Genomic DNA, 20,516 nt, shown 5'->3' with positions numbered 1-20,516 from the left:
AAATGGGATGTAAAGGACCCAGCCGGCCGCAAGCTGACGGCTCCCGGGGTGTGCTTCATCATCCCCCCTACGGACCCCGAGGGGGTGACCATCTCTGACGAGTGAGTGTGGGACCCAGCCGGCCGCAAGCTGACGGCTCCCGGGGTGTGCTTCATCATCCCCCCTACGGACCCCGAGGGGGTGACCATCTCTGACGAGTGAGTGTGTGTGTGTGTGTGTGTGTGTGTGTGTGTGTGTGTGTGTGTGTGTGTGTGTGTGTGTGTGTGTGTGTGTGTGTGTGTGTGTGTGTGTGTGTGTGTGTGTGTGTGTGTGTGTGTGTGTGTGTGTGTGTGTGTGTGTGTGTGTGTGTGTGTGTGTGTGTGTGTGTGTGTGTGTGTGTGTGTGTGTGTGTGTGTGTGTGTGTGTGTGTGTGTGTGTGTGTGTATATACTCATGTATACATGTGTATTTGCGTGGATGTACTGTATGTTGTACAGTATGTGTCACATACACACATCACAGACTCATCCTTTCCCTCCACAGTTGTGAACATACTGTACGCTCCACTGCTACTGTAGCACTCATCCATGACACTCTGTACCACTAAATTAATGGAGTGTGATATCGTTTTCTGTGAAGAACATGTAAACAAACACATTCCCATTGAGAGCAAACTGTGCCCCCTCCCCTACACATCTATATTACTGTACATATGGCGTTTGGGCTGAAGATGTAGGTGAAAACAAGTAAATATGCTAAAAAGAAATTACAAAAAGGTTCAGTGTACCTTCACCTTGTTTCCTTTATACTTTTCAAGATAAACATGATTTATTACATTCATGTCTTGATTATAATGGAATCCTTTTAAAAATTAATTTTCTTTTTTACATTTGAATAGCACTTTTATTGATAAATGTGATCTAGCAGAGGTAAATGGAAAACATTAACCATATGCTGTCTAGAACATCTGTTGAGTATTTTTACATGAATTATTATGGCTTTATTGTTTTAAAATCCCAATAATGTTGTGGATCCACCAGACCCGGGACATTAGGTGAGTAACAGAAACCTGAAACAAGCTCATTCTCAGATTGGTACAGAGGAGTCGTGGTCCTTAGGGTCATTAACCCTTTCACTACCACACTACCAATGGGTTAACCCTTTCACTACCACACTACAGAAGGTTAACCCTTTCACTACTTAACCTTCTGTAGTGTGGCAGTGAAAGGGTTAACCTTCTGTATTGTCGCAGTGAAAGGATTAACCCTTTGGTAGTGTGGTAGTGAAAGCGTGAAACCTGCTCACAGCATGGAGAGAACCACGTTGACTTTCAATTCAAGTGAAAATCACCACCATCACAATCACACAATGGTAGCGACACGTGTATTTCCTGTTGATATTCTCTACATTGTTGATATGTCTCCAGTCTTTGCTGCAGCTATAGGAAAATAAATGGACTATTAATAGATCTCTCCAAGCTTCGTCTGTAGTTCATGCAGCTGTGGTCCTGTGAACAAAGCCTTCTAATATACATTTCTCTCTCTGATAAGGCAGGGGGTTTAGAATTTTAAGCAGCATTTTTTATTTTTATTTTTTTAATTGTTAGCCATGTTAGTGGCGCAGTGGGCAAGGCGCTCGCCACTAACGCAGGATATGCTGGTATCGAGCCCAGCTCTCTGCGTTGCTACCGGCTTGGCCGGCCATCATACTAACACAATTGGCAGTGTTAGAGGGTGGGAAAGCCGGTGGGTGGGGATTGGACGTTGTGGACAGCGACTCCTACAGGTCGGTTGGGTGACGCCGGTGAGGCGGAAACAGGAAGTATCGGGGGCAGCGTGAGCCTCCCACGCGTTACTCCTCGCCACTGAGAGATCGAGCTGCTGCGGTGAAAAGATGCGACAGGCTGCCTCCTCGTGTACCGGAGTGGACACGTGATGCAAGGCTTCTATCCTCACTACAGCCGACCAGTGGGAGGCATAGTCTAGCAACGTTCAAGACAGGGGAGGGAAGAATTGGAAATACGAAAATTGGGATGGGAGAAAAATTGAAAAATGGGGAGAAAAAGTGGATACAAAAATTTGTTAGCCAAAACTAGCTTAGCATAGCAGATCGGGTCACCCCACCAGCGCCAGTACATTCTCTGCAACATCCGGTCAGTTAGGGTTAGCCATTTGGCTTTTAACCCTTTCACTACCACACTACAGAAGGTTAACCCTTTCACTACCACACTACAGATGGTTGACCTGTGGTTGTGAAAGTGTTAACCCTCTGTCGTGTGGCAGGGAAAGGGTTAACCGTCTGTATTGTCGCAGTGAAAGGGTTAACCATTTGGTAGTGTGGCTGTGGTAGTGAAATTGTTAATAATTGTAATGTTTTTTTTTTTTATCCACTTTTTCTCCCATTTTTTCTATATTTTCTCCCATCCCAATTTCGTATCATCCAATTCAACCCTCCCCTGTCACGAACGCTGTTTCTTGCCTCCCACAAGCCGGCTGCAATGTGGACTAAGTCATACATAGCACAAGTCCCCTCCGGTACTTGAGGTAACAGCAGTCGCATCTTTTCACCTGCGCAGCTCGATCTCTCAGTGTCGAGGAGTAACGCGTGGGAGGCTCACGCTGCCCCCGACACTTCCTGATTCTACTGCGCAGGCGCACCAACCGACTTGTAGGAGTCGCTTGTTCACAACGTTCGATCCCCACCCTTCAGTTTTCCCTCCCCGTAATACGGCCAATGTGTATTACTGCGGACGACCAGCTAAACTGAAAACAATGTGGAGAGCTGGATTCGAACACGCGAATCCTAGCGTCTCCACACTGGTGGCGAGTGCCTTGCCCACTACACCACCTAGCCGCCCTAATAATTGGAATGTTAACAAAACATTAAATCCTTTGGTGAAATGCAATCTTCCCATTACCTCCACATGCTGTATCAAGGGGGGGGGCGGTGTGTGGGGCTCGTCATAATGACTGCATGAGAGGTCTATGATACGTATGTAACGCTCTGTGTTGTGTGCTTGCAGCCTGGCCACCCAGCAGAAAGGCGTGAGGCAGAAAATGGCGAGCAGTAAGGGGACTCTACTGCAACACCTGGACCAGCTGCAGAAGGAGGGTGCGAGCAGCACAGGTATTCTATTCTAGATCAGAGAACGGATGAACATTCACAATATCAGGGTCCGGGACCCTGTTCACAATTTTAAACAAGGTTTTTGAGAAAGTCAAGAAACCTGGACTTATACTGACGAGTATATTTTAAAGTTATAGTCTGTTGAACACAAAGACTGAGAACGACACGAGCGCAGAGCAAAATATTGTCTGATTGGATGACTGTAAACCAAGATTAACAATATACAAGAAATACAAAAGAAAAAACAGGGTAATATACAATGGAACTAAATTACTGACAGGATAACCAATCAAAACGGACAAAGGAAATCAAGTAACTTCAAACTAAAGTGTTTTATGATCATCTAACAGGGACGACTCAGGTTTTAAACTCTGCATTGCTTTTATTCTGTCTATTTTATGTCTATTTTACTGCTGTGAAGCACTTTATGATGCAATTCTTGTATGAAAAGTGCTATACAAATAAGGTGTATTATTATTAGCAGTATTAGTATTATAGTGTTCTACTGTCATTTTAACCTGTTTATTAAAAAAACATAGCGGCACCCTGAACACCATGAAATCTTTGGGAACACCACCCAAATTCAGAATTCAAATATGTTATTTCCGTGGCCTAGGAAAGTTCAATTGATATTTAAACATGAGCTACTTTCCCACAAAGCTAGAAACCAGAGAAGTACAACTCAAACGTGTCATCAGGTTTAAGGTTTGGAGGTTGACAAAGACAATGAATGAGATTTTGTGGACCCACAGCATAGTGTTTCTCATACAAAGGGATAGGCCATGTTTTTAAGAAGCGTATCTGATTTGTCTCAAACTGGGCATCATATGTTATATATGAATCTGCTCACTGTCTCCACATGCTGCATAGTATGTATCATGGGGCCCTGAGATTTATTACAAACTGTGGATCTCTTACTCACCACTGTGTGTTATATTTAAAAGTGAATTGGCCTTCCTCATGTGCAGTTCAGTCATTGGTATGTTCTGATTTACTTATCGTCTCTTTTAAAGGGGAACTATCTTATAAATGGCCTTTTTCAGTGTTTAGCATTGTTTCCTAGCTATGTGGACTTATATTAATAGGATCTATGTCTCTAATTCTCATATTGGCGCATTCTTCCAATTCTCCTCTCACAATATTCACCCTCACTGAACTGAGTCATCTGAAAATGTGCATATCTGTGATGTCAGAGATTTCTCAGCTGCATAATAATGTGGCAGTTGGTGTGGCAGTTGGCACCAGGCCACACAGTGGTTGGAGCCCAGCCTCAAAACGGCTTAAGATCTTGAAGTAGAAAAATGCTGTTTTTGAGTACTTGATTAGAAATACAAAACAATGATTTTAATTTTTTTTTAAACCTTACAGAGGTGTTCCATAGACTCACATGAATTGTGTAAAAGTGCCCAAATAGTGAAAGAAATAGTAAAATAGTTCCCCTTTAAATGTGAACGAAGGAAATTACAATCTCCTTCCTTCATTTAAAGGAACACGCCAACATTTTGGGAAAGTAGCTTACAGTCTTCTCCAGAGAGAGACAAGAAGATAGATACCAGTTTCCTCTCTGTGCGTTCAGTAGAAAGCGATCTGGCTGCATGTTAGCCTAGCTTAGCACAATGAATGGAAGCGGACATGACCGGTTAGCCTAGTCATTGTCCAACTAACACCTCTCCCGAAGGCTAACCGGCCATGTCCACTTCCATTCATTGTGCTAAGCTAGGCTAAGGTGCAGCCAGATAGCTTTGTACTGAACGCACAGAGAGGAAACTGGTATCTATCTTCTTGTCTCTCTCTGGAGAAGACGATAAGCTAATTTCCCCAAATGTTGGTGTGTTCCTTTAAGTCTTCATTAGTATCTGTGTAGTTAGGCATGTTGTAAAACTGGAAGGCGTTTGGACGGTGCTACATGTGTGTGTGTGTGTGTGTGTGTGTGTGTGTGTGTGTGTGTGACCTCAGACAAGCAGGAGCAGCAGTGCCGGCAGCTGATGGCCGGTCTGGACAAGGTGGTCGGTGACCTGGACAAGCAGGAGAAGGCCATCTACACTCGAGTGCGCCCCCCGCTGGAGCAGACGAGGCCACTGCAGGACAGCGCCGATCGCGTGCAGGATATGAAGGTTTTAATGGCTTTAAAAACCTTAAAAAAGAAACACACAGACACCATTTCCCTAATGTTTACCTCTGCTCTTTTGCATAGTCTCCTTCTCTTTCCCTTTGTCTAAACCTCATCGATATGATGACCAGGAGTACGAAAATTCAAAAAAGCTGCAGGGAAAAACCTGACGGACCTTGGGTTTTGCTAATCTGACCTTCTTTCCCTGACAGGACATTGCAGCTGCTGTGAGTAAAATAGAGCCAGAGAAATCCTCCAAGGTGCGTGAGGCGGACAACTTCATCACCTCCAACCCCAAATGTGCCAGCGCCCCCCAGCTCCACGCCAAGGTGGAGGAGGCCAACAAGAAATACGCCAAGGTCGACCTGCTCCTCAAGTACTCTAAGGACAGGTACGCACATTTTAAAATCTATCTCAAGCCACACTGGTGTTGGTGGTGGTTGTGGTTGTCGATTTAAGAGCAGCCCCCCCCCCCCACGATAACCAGAGGTCAAACTTAAAATCAAGCATTGGAATCAGTTATGCTTACTTTTCAATCAATTCTTGTTTTGCTTTCAGACTTAAGAATTCCAATTGCCTGGAAAACTCCCTTCAAAATGGGAAAAATGTGCTGTCGACCTACGAGAACAAACTGGCCAGAGAGGAGGTCGCCCCGTCTGACATCTCCTCACTGGAGAAGACACAGCGCGAGCTCGCCGTAAGACCTCTCCCCTTTGACATGCATGTCCTCAGACAATACATCACTCACATTAACTCATTCTGCGCCACAGGTCGGGGCGCCAGAGGGCGCTATTACGCCAGAGCTGTAAGTCAATGGGGCGCTTTGTTCACTTGCGAGTGCTTAAAATATATCTTATATTATATCTATGGGTCTAATACACCTGTCAACTGTCAGTGAGTTGCTTCCAGTCAACATCCACGAAATAGATTGTTTTTTTCATCTGTACATTTCCGTTTTATACCGTTTTGAATATAAATATAGTTTGGGTGCTTCTGAGTAATACCAGGGAAAGACGCGATAATAGCCCTTTAGTGGAATACACTAAACACTAGGGGTGGGGGGGGGGAATCGATAAGTAGTAGTATCGCGATACTTTGCGTGGCGATACTGTATCGATACAGGGACGCCAAGTATCGATATTTAATTATTCATAAAAAAAAAACATTCCCAATGATAACATCAGGCTGGGTGGATGAAAATGAATGGATATAGCTAATAAAAGAAATAACGACCAAAACCCGACTATACTCGTGATTGGCGCTGAACGGTTGGCGAGTTAACCCGACTATACTCGTGACTGCCGTTGAATGAGTTAAAGACAAATAAAGGCGTAATGTGCTCATATACTAGACTCCTAGAGTATCATACTCTAGGCTCTGTTACTCATACTGTACGAACTCTCAACTCTGTTGCCTATACTCACTCTATACCTACTGCCTTCACTGTCTACAACTGCCTTACACTGTAAACATAGCTACCTACCTCAAACTATAGTTTACCCATATAACTCTGTATGATAGCCATGTACAGTGTATATACCATATATATATTTATCCACACCTGTCTGAATATTCCTGCATATAATCCTGTTTACATACCTGTATATACTATATCTATATCTGTATATATCCCTTACCTACTCTTATACCACTGGCCAGTATGGCTACTACCATAGTGCATTTATACCTGTATCACTGTACATAATAATACTGTAGCACTGTACATACATCAGATTAGCATTATTACTCCGTAGTACTCATTTATATATAGAATAGAATAGAATAGATTTTTAATTGTCATTGCACAGTATACAACGAAATTTCAGGGGAGCTTTGGAGCATGTTACTGTCACATTTACATCTCTGGTTAGATGCCAAATTATTTTCTTTGTTCTGTACTTGTGCGGTAGGATGACAATACATTTGAATCTAATCTAATCAACAAAACCGACTACAAACCGGATACATAAAGATTGACATGTATGCATTATTTATTCTAGAAGAGAATACTATGAAGAGAATGAATACTGCATAATGCTCATAATTCTATTGACTTCCTGTCGGGACAGGATATTGCAACAGACCTGAGAGCCAAGAAGTCGATGTTAAACGAAACAGAGCAGAACCTGCAGTCGGCCAAAACCAGCTGTGCCAACATGGCAACCAAGCTGCAGGAGCACTGCCCTGATATTGAGAGGCAGGAGACTGAGGTTCAGAAGCTCAACAAGCGCTTTGACAACCTCAACAGGCAGATCGACAACAGGTGAGAGGGTCACGTCATAAAATGAGATGCTTTACTCAACAAACAGTTTGAAGACCTTTCTCTATCCAGACCTTCATCTATACTGTGGTTTTTGTCAGCAATGCCCTGCTTCACACTCGTACTTAAGCATTACATCACACGCAGGAGTGGTTTGTGAACAATAAACCATGCCTAGGGGTGGTGGTTAGGCCCGAGGCGCAGCCGAGGGTCGTTAGACTCCCCTAGGCATGGTTTATTGTTCACAAATCACGACTGCAAGTGGTGTAATGCTTTTATACAACTGCCACATTCATCCAACCTTATTGCTATAGAATAAACACACATTAATCGAAGATTTATTGAAAAAACCATCCGCCAGAAAAAGTAGTTCCCACAACTACAAAAAAGACAAGTTGCCTCCATGTGGAAGCAGCTCGGAAGTGCATCCAACCAACTAACACATCCAACTGTGTGTTATTGGAAGCAGCTTGAAGTGCATCCAACCAACTAACACATCCAACTGTGTGTTATTGGAACTAACACATCCAACTGCCTTTCAACTAAGACATCCAACCAACTAACACATCCAACTGCCTTTCAACTAAGACATCGAACCAACTAACACATCCAACTGCCTTTCAACTAAGACATCCAACCAACTAACACATCCAACTTTTCTTTAGTTTTTAATTATGAAGTTAGTGGTTATTGGAATGATTGATTGATTGATTGATTGATTGATTGATTGATTGATTGATTGAAAATTGTATTACCAGATGCAGAATGGGTACAATACAGTACGGCTCAATACACACAATTGTTAAGGGGATGCAGACCTACTTTCTATAGAACTTCATTCTTAGATGCTTCTATAGAAAGTAGGTAAAACAAATTAAAAAAAATTCTTTGCCCTATAAGAAAAAAAAAGTTTTCTTCGCCCTATTTTTTTATTTATTTTTTTAGCCTAAACTTAACCAGTTGGAAACCAGACGTACAGTAATAAAATTAGCAATCAACCAATCAATCAATTCAATAGACCATGCTCACTTAAAACAGCGCAGCACTCAGCTGCTCCTCTCTCAGTCTGACTTTCCCCCGCTGTTGCAGACAGGAGTGTGTGTGTGTGTGTGTGTGTGCGTGTGTGTGTGTGTGTGTGTGTGTGTGAATGTGTGTGTGTGTGTGTGTGTGTGTGGGGGGGGGGGGTGTGGGGGTGGGTGGAGACTAGAGCCAGCGCGATTTTTCTTTTGTTACACAATGATTCATGACCCATAGATTACACAATCCAACATTGTGTAAGAGACTAAGACATTCGCCGTGACAGAATCGCTTGATATTTAGTCGTTTAGTCGTTATCAACATATCCATTTGTTAAAGATTATTGTCCGCCATTTTGTGATCCGGCGGAGTGATGTGATGTGATTCGGTTGTGGGCGGGTCCTGGGCCAGCAGCGTGGAATTGTGAAGAATAAACACGTGTAAAATGACTGTTTCAGCCAATCAGAATCGAGAAATTTGCATGCCGTTGTATAAACATTCATATCCAAGAGCTGCCAAGACCACAGTCTTCTACTTTTGGCCACTGAATAGCTCCAGTGGAGCTGTTGGAGATTAGGGGGCACTTCAGCCATAGTCGTTTAGGGATGTGGACAGCGTTTTTCATTCACTCACGCCTGCCAAGATTTCCCTGCCGGCCTGGAGATTTGAACTGACGACCTTCTGGTCACCAGCCCATCTCTCTAACTGCCCCAAACTAAGTCAGCTGTGTGATATATATATATAGAGAGAGAGATAGATAGATATAGAGGCAATATGTTATACAGTATGTTATACATACTGTATAATCTACAGTATAATCTAATTGATGCTTATTATGTAAAGTGTATATAAAAATGTTTCAACAGGTTGTATACATCTTTTGAAATGTTCCCATTCAACATACATAGTAACAATAGAATGTCTGTGATTATATAATACTTCTTCAAAATTCTTCTTCTGTCTATCTTGCTGTATGTTGCAGGGCGCAGTGTTTGCAGAGAGCCAAGATGTCAAACAACAACTACCGCAATGATTATGACAACCTCAACAGCTGGCTCTCTCGTGTGCCAAACTATGAACCCCGTGAAACTGATGACACAAAACAAGTGGAGACCAAGCTGAAGAACCAGAAAGTGAGAATAATGACGAACATTTCTGTTTTATACCTCCTGAGTCAGGAGTCCTGACATTCGGATGAAAAATTTATCATTGATAACTCATACAATATCTGATCGATCCTCCACAGAACCTGCTCTCTGATATTGCAAGGAAGGAGTCTGACTTGAACAAAGTTTCCAAAAATGCCCAACTTTACCAGCAAGCAGTCAAAGTATGATCTTCAATATCCATACCTGCCATTTTGAAACTAGCTACCATACATCTTGCAGAATCCTTTGATTTTCATTTCATGATTTTGGTCCACTGATTTGTCCCTTTCTCGTAGGATTATGAAAATGAGACTGAGAAGTTCAAATCTATCCTTGACCTTGAGGACGGACTCGTCCCTCAGACCTACAAGAGGAGCAGGCTGGAGTCCCCAGCACTGAGAGTCAAGGGAGAGGTGAGACACAATCCTGCAGGACTTGAAGAAAGACCATTATTGTCCACACTTCTTCCAAATAATTATGAAAGCAGTAATCTAAAGGACAATGTGTATGTGCTCACTGTGACATTGTGTGATTTTATTGTATATAGGAAGCTGCTATCGAGGCTAAATTCACTGAGGTGAATGCTGTGAACAAGCAGCGGCTCACAAACCTGGAGTTTGCCCAAAGCCTTCTCAACCAGGTGAAACATTTTAACCTTTATTTTTTATGTTATGAAATTAACATATATTTTGATATAAAACATTGTCTGACATCAATTATGCCTTTTCTTTGTAGCAACCTGAGATCATGGTCCAGTCTACAAATGTCCAATCGGTTCATTCTGCCAAACCGGGAGAGGAGCCTTGGAGAATCAGGAAACAACTAGATGATGAGATCCAGCGGCGGGAGCAGCTGGAAAAAGAGATAGAGACCGTCCAGACTGACATCTATGTCCTGGAAGGCCAGAAGCCCCAGGACACCATTGTCAAGAAGGAGCTGATCAAGAAGGTCCCTGACCCACAGCTGGACGAGGAGGTGCACAAGGTGCAGCAGAAGCTGTCTGAGGAGCGTCGCACTACTCGGGTCCTGGAGAGCGACCTGGAGGTTCTGAAACTGAAGATGCGTGGAATTGAGACAGAAATCAAGGAGGGGGCACAGCAGTACACAGTGAAGGAAGTCCTGCGTATCGAAAGAGACCGCGGCCAGGAGGAGGAGGTGCGCAAGCTCCGGGAGGAGCTGGAAGAGCTTAGGAGGCAGAAGGTGGTCAAAGACAACGAGTTAGTCCAGATCAAAAGGCAGGTGATTCTCCTGGCTGAGGAGAAGAACAAGGAACAAGAGGTGATCACTGAGGAGGAAGTGATCAAGGTCCAGAATGACCCGCAGCTAGAAAGCGAATACCGCGTGCTCCTTGACAGGAGGCAGAAAGATTCGGATAGCAGGAAGCAGTTGGAGGACGAGTTGCGCTTCCTTCAGGAGAGGCTCCGAAAGCTGGAAAAAGAGAAAGCCATGGCCGAGGAGAAGATCTCCATCAAGGAGGTGCTGAAATTGGAGAAGGATGTTGTCTTTGAGAGGGAGGTGGAGAACCTGAGGAGGCAGTATGAGGATGAGAAGACCAAGCGCAGGTCCTCCCAAAGAGAAAAGGCTGACCTTCAGAGGAAGATTTCCGGCCTGGAGGAGGAGAAGTCCAAGGTTATTGTTCAGGAGAAGATACGGGAAATTGTCCGCCCTGACCCCAAAGCTGAAAATGAGGTGGCCAACCTGCGTCTGGACTTGGTAGAGCAGCAGAGGCGCTACAAAGATGCAGAGCTACAACTGAGGTCCCTTCAGGATGAGCTGACGATGCTGAGGAACAGGGGCCCCCAAGTGGAGATCAAGGAGATCATCAAAGAGGTCATCAAGTACAAGACAGACCCACAAACCGAGAGAGAGTTGGAGAAACTGCGCAATGAAATTGTGGATAAAAGCCATGAGACTGAGAAGTCTGAGATGGAGATCCATCAGCTTCGCGATGAGATTGAGAGATGGAAGAACACCCTTCCACAGGTGCAGACCAGAGAGGTGGTCAATGAAGTGCTGCAGTACAGAGAGGACCCCAAGACCAAGGAGGAGATTGAGATCCTCAAGAGGAAATTGTCAGATGAACAGAAGAAACGCCTTGATCTGGAGAGAGAGCGGTCAATCCATGAGGAGAAGATCAGGCTGAGGAAGATTGACCTGTCTCAGGTCAGAGAGAAGATTGTACAGCAAGAGGTGGTCAAGGTGGAACAGGATCCTCTCCTGCAATCCGAATGTGCCACCTTCACGCAAAACATCAACAATGAACAGAGACAGAAGGAGAGCCTGAAGGATGAGCTCTACCGGCTGCAGAGACAGAAGGCTGACCTGGACCTTCAGCTGGAGGAGTTGGAGCGTGAGCGCAGGGCGAGACGTGATGCTGAATTGGAGATCCAAAGGCTAAAGGTCAGACTCAATGAGATGGAGATCCGAGACAAGGAGAACCGTGAGAAGGTGACTGTGAAACAGAAGGTGGTCCTGCAGCAGGATCCCCAACAGGAGAAGGAGCACTCCATCCTCAAACTGCAGGTGGAGGAGGAGAGGCACAAGCGCACTCTGCTAGAGAAAGAGCTGAACGCCCTGACCCAGCAGCAGCACACCCTGGAGAAGATGGAGGTGAAGGAGAGGGTAGTGCGCACCGAGAAGGTCCAAGTTGAGAAGGACCCAGAGGCTGAGCTAGAGATCGAGAGCCTGAGGAGGACACTGGAAGATGAGAAGAGGAGAAGGAAAGAGCTAGACCAGGAGCTGGCCAACCTCACCTCTAGGCTCTCCGAAATGGAGTTTTCCAACACCAAGTCCACTAAAGAGCTCGATCACATCCGTGATGAAAGCAACCGCCTGCAGCAGGAGAACCAGAGACTGCAGAATGAGATTCGCAAGCTTCAGTCCGAGATCCAGATCACCAGCAAAGAGACTCGGCTCATCACAGAGTCGTCGCCCATGGAGAACGGCAAAAACCTGGAGCTGAGACTGGACTCGCTACAGAGCGAACTATCAGAGCTGAGGAACATCACCGCCCAGAAGGACGAGGAGATTGAGAAACTCCAAAAGAACCTGTCGGCCATGAGAATCAAGAGGGAGCAGAGGGAGAGTCACCTCCGCAGGTCCATTGTGGTCATCGACCCAGACACAGGGAAGGAGATGCGGCCAGAGGAGGCCTACAAGCTGGGGCTCATCGACTGGAAGATGTTTGTCAACCTGCAGAGCCAGGAGTGCGACTGGGAGGAGATCAGCGTCAAGGGCCCCAAGGGCGAGTCGTCCGTTCTTCACGACAGGAAGTCGGGGAAGAAGTTCTCCATCGACGAGGCCATGCGTATGGGGCACATCACCAATTGCCAGCTTCAGCAGTATCTAAACAAAAAGATCACCATCCAAGAGTTTGGCGTCATGGTGTCGGGCAAGAAGTGAATGCAAACATTCTGAAGAAGCGTGTGTTATTGTATCCTGTGAGTTGTGAATGTGTGTTCATCTGTGTTCTTGATCAAATCAGTTTCCTCTATATTTCACTTTGATCTCGTGCTGCATCAGAGTCATTGTGAGCCTCTGTCCTTTTTCAATTCTTAAATGCACTATATATTTATTTCCCAATGCTTCTTCAGTTGTATTTGCTAAACTGCTTGGTTCTGGTATGAAATATGGGTCGATGTGGCCATTTTATGGCCAATTAACACGTAACATTCAAAGGTAGGAAAAGGGGTTCTATTCTTGAGATGAGCTTGATGCTGGGTACATGGGTAGCTTTTCTATTGAAATATGAAACACATTCACAAGGATACTGAATCGTGTTCCATTTATTTGTGGTGTAATTTCTTTTTCTTTAATTTTTTTTAATGGTTCTCCACTGTGTGTTCTACATGCCTAAATAAAACAGTAAAATTGTACTGGAAAATTGCATGGTGGTTCTTTCTTGTGCGTGTGAAACAAATGTTTGCATAACCTACTCTACCATGTGGTGTTCATTGAACAGAATTCAGACTAATGCCAAATTCAGAACTGAATATAGCGTCAGAATAGATCTATCTTGGTACTTCGAAATTCACAAGTAACAGTTATTGCCTTTGAAATATTGTCATACGTATGGGTAGGCCATGTGTAAAAATGACACTGATGGAGGGAAGGCAAATCTGAGAAGCTGTGTGATACACCCTGCAGCTGACAAACAGCATTGTGTTGCTAGATCTTTTGCACCTAGACTAGACATTTTCTTTCAGATTCACCACTGTCTGAAAGGCCCAATCAGTAATTCAAAGGTAAACAAAAGGATAAGATTAAGATTAAACTGGACTTTTTTAAGAAGTCTTTATTCATTGCACACATTGACAATGTCGCCATGCAGCGACACACACATGCGATGGGCGGCACACACATGCAAATCTTTTTTTTGGGGGTCGCCGATCAAAATTGATCTGCGCTTGACCCAACCCGTCGTCCTTCCCCCCAAGGGCAGACATGGGCTGCGGCGTGGGGCCGCACCCGGGTACCAATCCAAGTGCTCCTGTCTGTCTTCGTCAGGGACACGACAGCGTTAGCGATCTGTTCTGCATGTTTTTCCATTGGGTTTATATTCTGGAGGGGAAACCCTTGCGAGCACGGGGAGAACATGCAAACTCCACACAGAAAGGCCCGGGAGATACCCAACCTGGGTACCTGGCAACGTGGCGTCCTGGTCCCCAAGCGGAAATCGAACCCTGGACCTTCTGCTATAGCTGTTAACCACCATGCCGCCGGAGACACGTCGTTATCTAGCTGATTGACTGAGCTTTTTACACAAGACATAGTAAATATGAGCTTCAATGTATTTGCTGTATTGGCTGTAAATTACGTTGGTAATGTTTGTAAACACTGAAGTAAAAACATATTTCAATGAGTTAAGAAAGTTTCAAATAGCTTATTTTCAATCTGGGACATTAAATCTGTGTGTTTAATTACAGCACCATGAAATTATGAAGATGAAAAATAGCAATACCATGTCTTATAGGGACTGCTGCTGTAATTAACAACACACAAGGATCCAATGTCCCTGTGACATCACTGGTGGCCATATTAAAACTAATTTACTCTCAATAACTGTCTAACCAAATGAATGTGTGTAAAACTTTCGAGTTTCTGGATGTATGTTATGTTATGGCGTCGTTTCAGTAAAAGGCAAGGTATGGCGAGGAGGGAGGGGGGTGAAGGGGGGTTTCACCCCCTTGGTGTTTTTTTTTTGTCAAATCAGTTGTGCAATAGTCACTTTTGGTGAGTTGTTTCTATACAATTCAGTTATATGACATTTAGGTATGACACAGGACTACACAAGCATTTTTAGTATAGAAATGTGTCAACAGACTAAAGCAGGGAACCACAATATTTTGCATACGAATTATGCAGAATGTAATATCATAACTGTCTATTACTTTTCTTGCAATTGAGCCAATTTTCCTTAGGTACGGTTTTGAGGTGTGTGAAAACACATTCACAAAAAGTATGGGTTACTGAATGCTGAACTGCACTGTTATAATCACTAAGCCATTGTAAGACCTTACCAGTGTCCCTGTATCACTTGTCTCTGCTGCCCTTTGATTAAAAAACGTCCCTATGTCCATTTTCCTTTTTTTTTGGCATATTTCAGTTAGTCACAGTAAAAGTCACCTAGTAAAAGTGAGGTAATTGACTATATCAAAACATGCTAGGGCTGTACCGAATAGTTCGAAGCTTCGTTCATAATGTTGACGTTCGAATTCTAAATCAACATAAAAATTGTAATAAAAAACATTTTATTTATTGCGAGTGCCATATCTTAAGAAGAAAAAAGCCGAAGGCCAGACCAGCACTCTCAGATTTAATTTTTTTTTTTAATGGCAGCCTATAGTACAGACATGTTTCGGAACAGGTGTTCCATCTTCAGTGTAATAGGCTAGCAGTGATAGCTTGTAAAAATGGGAGCTATATACCATGTGGGCAGGAAGTGACATCATAGAGGTGAGCTTGGGAATGCTAGTGAACTTTGACCTCCAGAGTAAGGACTTGTTAATGTAGCATGTTGCAAACACATTTTTACCAGAAACTTAAATAAGCCAAAAGCAAACACAAAACTCTATAAGCAAAGAACCACTACAACAGAAGGAAAACTTTTCTCCATTCATAAAATAATAATAATATACTCATGAAAATAAAAGTAATAAAAAGTCACTTGTAGGAAACAGGATAACAACAATTTTTTGCATTCATTCCCTTTGGTACAGAGCCATTAATCAAATGAATATAGTAACCCGTCTCCCCTCTAGAGGGCATTGTAGACTAACGAGTCCTTTAAACAATAAGATTGCATTAGGAGAAAATAGAGAGATACGGTACACTCTTAAGCAAGGACATAGTGGTGCTAATCACTCAAATAAACACTTGAAATGTCAGTAAATGTGTATATCTCCGGGACCGATGATCCTTTCTTGCTTACTCCTCCATGGTGGAAGGGGGCCGTCCGGAAACATCATCTACGGAGGGAGCACAGCGGATACATGTTCCTAATTTATGCAAATGACATGTCGTCAGCTTGTGACTGCAACTTGTTCCTGTTTGCGGACGACTCAGCCCTGCTGGCCTCTGACAAGAACAAGTTACAGGTTGAAAAAACCCTCAGCTCAGAACTAGGCAAAATCTGCATATGGCTCGCTGATAACAAACTATCATTACACATGGGCAAAACAGAGTCCATTCTCTTCGGTTCAAATAACAAACTCAGCAAGACCGACGGTTTCTCAGTTACAGTGGGTGACAATATTGTCACAAGGAAAGAAGATATTACCTACCTGGGTTCCATCCTAGAGGCAAATCTTTCCTGTGACAAAATGGCATCCAATGTAATAAAAAAAGTCAACCAACGAACTCGATTCTTGTACCGGATCTCCTCACTGGTAAACAAGAATACCCTGAAGACTCTAGCAGGAGCACTCATTCAAGGGTACTACGACTATGCTTGCACCTCATGGTACCAAAGCACCTCAAAGGCGCTCAAAACAAAATTACAAACATCTCAAAACAAACTGGTCAGACTACTGCTTGACCTTACTCCTAGAACCCACCTCACCCCTGCCCACTTTGACAACCTAGGATGGCTTAGAGTAGACAACAGAGTACAGCAACTTGCAATGGGCCTGGTCTACAAGATACACTACACGACCAAGGTACCCATGTACATGTCAAAATACTTCCCAAAGGTCAGTGAATACCACGATCACAACAACAGAGGGAGCTCCACAAATCATGTTAAACCCAGATACGGCTCAAACAAGGGACTAAACACGTTTCGCAATTATGCCACATCAATGTGGAACGCCCTACCCAAAGCTGTAAAGGAATGTGAATCACTACCCACTTTCAAAAACACTCTCAAAAAACACCTAAGGGAGACTGCAACTCGAAACTGGCCCCTGTAAATGTCCGAACACAACCCCCTCCAATGTACAGTAAATTACCAAGTATGGTCTTGTCAATAATCCAATGTACAGTTTTGTTTGTACAGTTGTACAGTGTCCCCCACCCACCCCTCCTACCCAACCCCCCCCCCCCCACTCCTACCCAACCCCCCCACCCACCCACCCAACCACCTCCAATGTACAGTCCCCCCCCACCCCCACCTACCCAATCCAATGTACAGTTTCTACGTCAAATGTATATACTCTTTTTTTCTGGACTCTTTTTGTATCACAAACAGTACTGTAATTGCAAATCTGGTATGTCATAAATGTATAGATGTAGCAGTACTGTCTATCTGTATGTCATGTATGTCATATATGTTACGATGAATTGAAAATGGGGGACCCTGATGTAAACAAGACGAAAGTCTTTCTCTGGTCTGCATCCCCTTAACAATTGTATGTATTGAGCTGTACTGTACTGTACCCGTTAATAAAGTTTTCAATCAATCAATCAAACATCTCCTTCTTAGGTCGGTCTCTGGGCTGCCTGGTAGGCCTGCAGGAGTGCAGGAGGCACCAAGTGTGTAGATAGTCCCGTTCGTCTCCTCGTCTCCAGCATCTCTTATGCCGCTCGATGAGTGCCATATCTTGCCATACCAGAACGACGCCCCTCTAATACAGTTTTTTAAATGAATAGGAATTATTCCTTAAATACTGTGGTATGGCTGTATACAATGGCAACACTTTTCAGAAAACAAGTTACACATGAGAGGTTAGCATGACATTTTAGCAATGGTGGAAGAAGTACACAGCTCCTTTATTTAACCCTTTCACTACCACATTACAGAAGATTAACCTTTCACTACCACAGTACAGACGGTTAACTGTAGTGTGGTAGTGAAAGGGTTAATACTTTGTCGTGTGGCAGTGAAAGGGTTAACCTTCTGTATTGTCGCAGTAAAAGGGTTAACCATTTGGTAGAGTTGTAGTGAAAGGGTTAAAACTGCACTAGGCAACTTCAGAGAAATGAGCAAGAGTACTGTATATTTGCATAATCTTGTATGTCACAAATGTAACAGTACTGTATATCTGTATGTCATAAATGTCATGATATCGGTATATCTGTATGTTGTGTATGTCATTATGAATTGAAAATGGGGCAGCGATCATGGAGTAGACGTGTTTCACATGAGCTCCCTTCTACCGTGCTGAATATACGTTTCTCCCCATTAGTCTTTATTTTATTTTTATTTGTTTTTTATCTGTTTGCTAGGTCGTCGTGTTTAGTGTACTGTCGTCGACTTTTTTCGACTTTCTGCGATGACTGGGGTGGAAACCAGAGCCATGAGCGCCCCATCCAGCAAACCACCACCACCGGGCCTGGCCGCATCGTCGTCCGGTGTCGGGGAAATAAGCGAAGCTGTGCTCTTGGTCATGACCAAGCTACACGCAGACTCTGAGGCACGCGTCGCTGAAGCACAGAAGAAAGTGTTGGCGGATTTTTGTGTCAACCTCCGTCGTGAGATATCGGAGGAAATACGGCTGGCGGTGGTCCCGCTGACAGACAGGATGGAGTCGATTCACGCTGCCTCATCGGCTAATGCTAACGAACTAGCCATGCTAACGACGGAGGTATCATTACAGTGCGAGAGGATGGCGGGTCTCGAATCCGCCCTGCTGGCTAGGCAGGCTGAAGTCAACAAACTACAGTCGGCAATGGAGGAGATGCAGTCCCGGGATAGACGCCACAACGTCAGGATTGTTGGAGTACCGGAGACCAGCGGTGAAGGCCGTCTCTCTGAGACCATGCCCGAACTGCTGCAGAAAATACTAGGGACGGACGTCCTCCCTTCGCCTCCTGTCTGTGAGTCGGCCTACAGAGCGGGCAGGTTTTCTCCCGGCGTGAACAAAGAGCCGAGGCCCATCATAGTCAAGCTGAACAGGCTTCAGCAGAGAGAACTCATCATGCGGTCGGCTCGTACCAGAAGGGGTAATCTGAGGCTTGGCGATCACAAAGTGGCCATTTTCGAAGACTTTACGCCGGAGGTTCAAGCACAGAGAGGCGAATACAAGGTGGTCCTGACTAAGCTATGGAAACTAGGCCTGAGGCCCACGTTATTCGCTCCCGCGAAATTATCTGTATTGGAGAAGGTCGATGGTCAGCGTTCATTTTGGTCGTTGGCTAAAGCGAAGGAATATCTCGCGGGGATACCCGAGACTGTTGCTTGATATCTATGTCGGGTGAGTGACTTGGCGGTCTGGGCCTATATACATTGATTAGGCCGACTATTCACAAATACTTGCTGTCATGCCCAGACATGCTAACTGCCCACTGCCCATCCAACTAGCGGGGCTTCCCAATGACTTCTGTTACTTGCTAAAGCTGACCTCATGGTCGTACTTGTGTATCGCCTCTTTGGAAGCTAACGAGCTAGCTGAACAATGTACATAATAGGCTAACGTGCTATCCGGATTCATCACTAGCTTACGCGCTAGCCTCGGGCTAGCTAAGCGGGCTTCGTCTATCGTCTGCGCTGAGACATTCGAGACCCGTTAATGGTTACGTATTTTGGTTGCTGTTGCTGTTCAAAGTGACATTGGTTTGCACAATTCAAGAGTGATCGGGTCCTTAACTAACTTCTGGTATGCTTTTATTTTTATATCCAGGTTGTTTTGAGCTTTGGGATCCAATAGTAGAAGCCAAGGTCGGTTGAATATGCATATACAATATATGATAACAGGTTTGGTCGGGTATGGCTTGCACTTTATGGCTATATGGTTATATGGCTTGCACTTTAGCCATAACCCTCTTTTCCCCTTTTTTTCTTATTGTCGCTGTTTTTATGTCATCTGTATGCGCGATTTAAATGTGATCCGATTCTACCTTGGACTAACTGCTGATATGCCTTAATTTTGTTTTGAATTTTCCGTGATCCATTTGTGCTATAATGTTGCGACATTAATATGCAGACTCCAAGGTAGATGGTTACAGGGTTGATGTTGAGTAATTATATAATAATGGCTAATTTTTCCATTATAGCTGTCATGTTAGGGCCAAGGCTCACGTTGGCTCTCGACCGAATATACATAAAATATGTGATAACAGGCTGGCTTAGGTTTAGCTTTGCTTGCACTTTAGCCATAACCCTCTTTTTCCTTTTCCTATTATTGTCGCTGTTTTAATGGCATTTGAATGAGCAATTTAACTGTGATTCGATCCTACCTTAGACTAACTGCTGATATGCTTTGATTTTGTTTTAAATTTTCCTTTATCCATTTATACTATAACGTTGCAACATTAATATGCAGACTACGAGGTAGATGGTCACAGGGTTGATGTTGAGTAATTATATAATAATGGCTAATTTTTCCATTATAGCTGTCATGTTAGGGCCAAGGTTCATGTTGGCTCTCGAACGAATATACATAAATATGTGATAACAGGCTGGGTCAGGTTTAACTTTGCTTGCACTTTAGCCATAACCC

The 20,516-nt window shown here is 44.0% G+C and overlaps 1 protein-coding gene across 1 annotated transcript in view; it reads left to right on the top strand.

Moving 5' to 3' along the window:
- The window catches only part of ppl (periplakin), a 42,111-nt gene extending 28,597 nt beyond the window's left edge, over window positions 1-13,514 (top strand). The window contains exons 12-22 of the mRNA XM_084329508.1: window positions 1-101; window positions 3,001-3,104; window positions 5,061-5,218; window positions 5,427-5,605; window positions 5,773-5,911; window positions 7,284-7,477; window positions 9,474-9,624; window positions 9,738-9,821; window positions 9,936-10,052; window positions 10,187-10,279; window positions 10,375-13,514. The exon at window positions 1-101 is cut by the window's left edge and continues 51 nt beyond it. Coding sequence (XP_084185634.1) covers window positions 1-101; window positions 3,001-3,104; window positions 5,061-5,218; window positions 5,427-5,605; window positions 5,773-5,911; window positions 7,284-7,477; window positions 9,474-9,624; window positions 9,738-9,821; window positions 9,936-10,052; window positions 10,187-10,279; window positions 10,375-13,041 — 3,987 coding nt within the window. The 3' untranslated portion in view covers window positions 13,042-13,514. The remainder of the gene's footprint in view (window positions 102-3,000; window positions 3,105-5,060; window positions 5,219-5,426; window positions 5,606-5,772; window positions 5,912-7,283; window positions 7,478-9,473; window positions 9,625-9,737; window positions 9,822-9,935; window positions 10,053-10,186; window positions 10,280-10,374) is intronic.
- Window positions 13,515-20,516: the final 7,002 nt, after the last annotated feature.

This window comes from Notolepis coatsorum (genome assembly GCF_963971535.1).
Source record: "Notolepis coatsorum genome assembly, chromosome: 14".
NCBI classification, from domain to species: Eukaryota; Metazoa; Chordata; class Actinopteri; order Aulopiformes; family Paralepididae; genus Notolepis; species Notolepis coatsorum.
The sequence above is the reverse complement of the archived record's forward strand: the minus strand, read 5'-3'. Positions and strand labels throughout refer to the sequence as shown.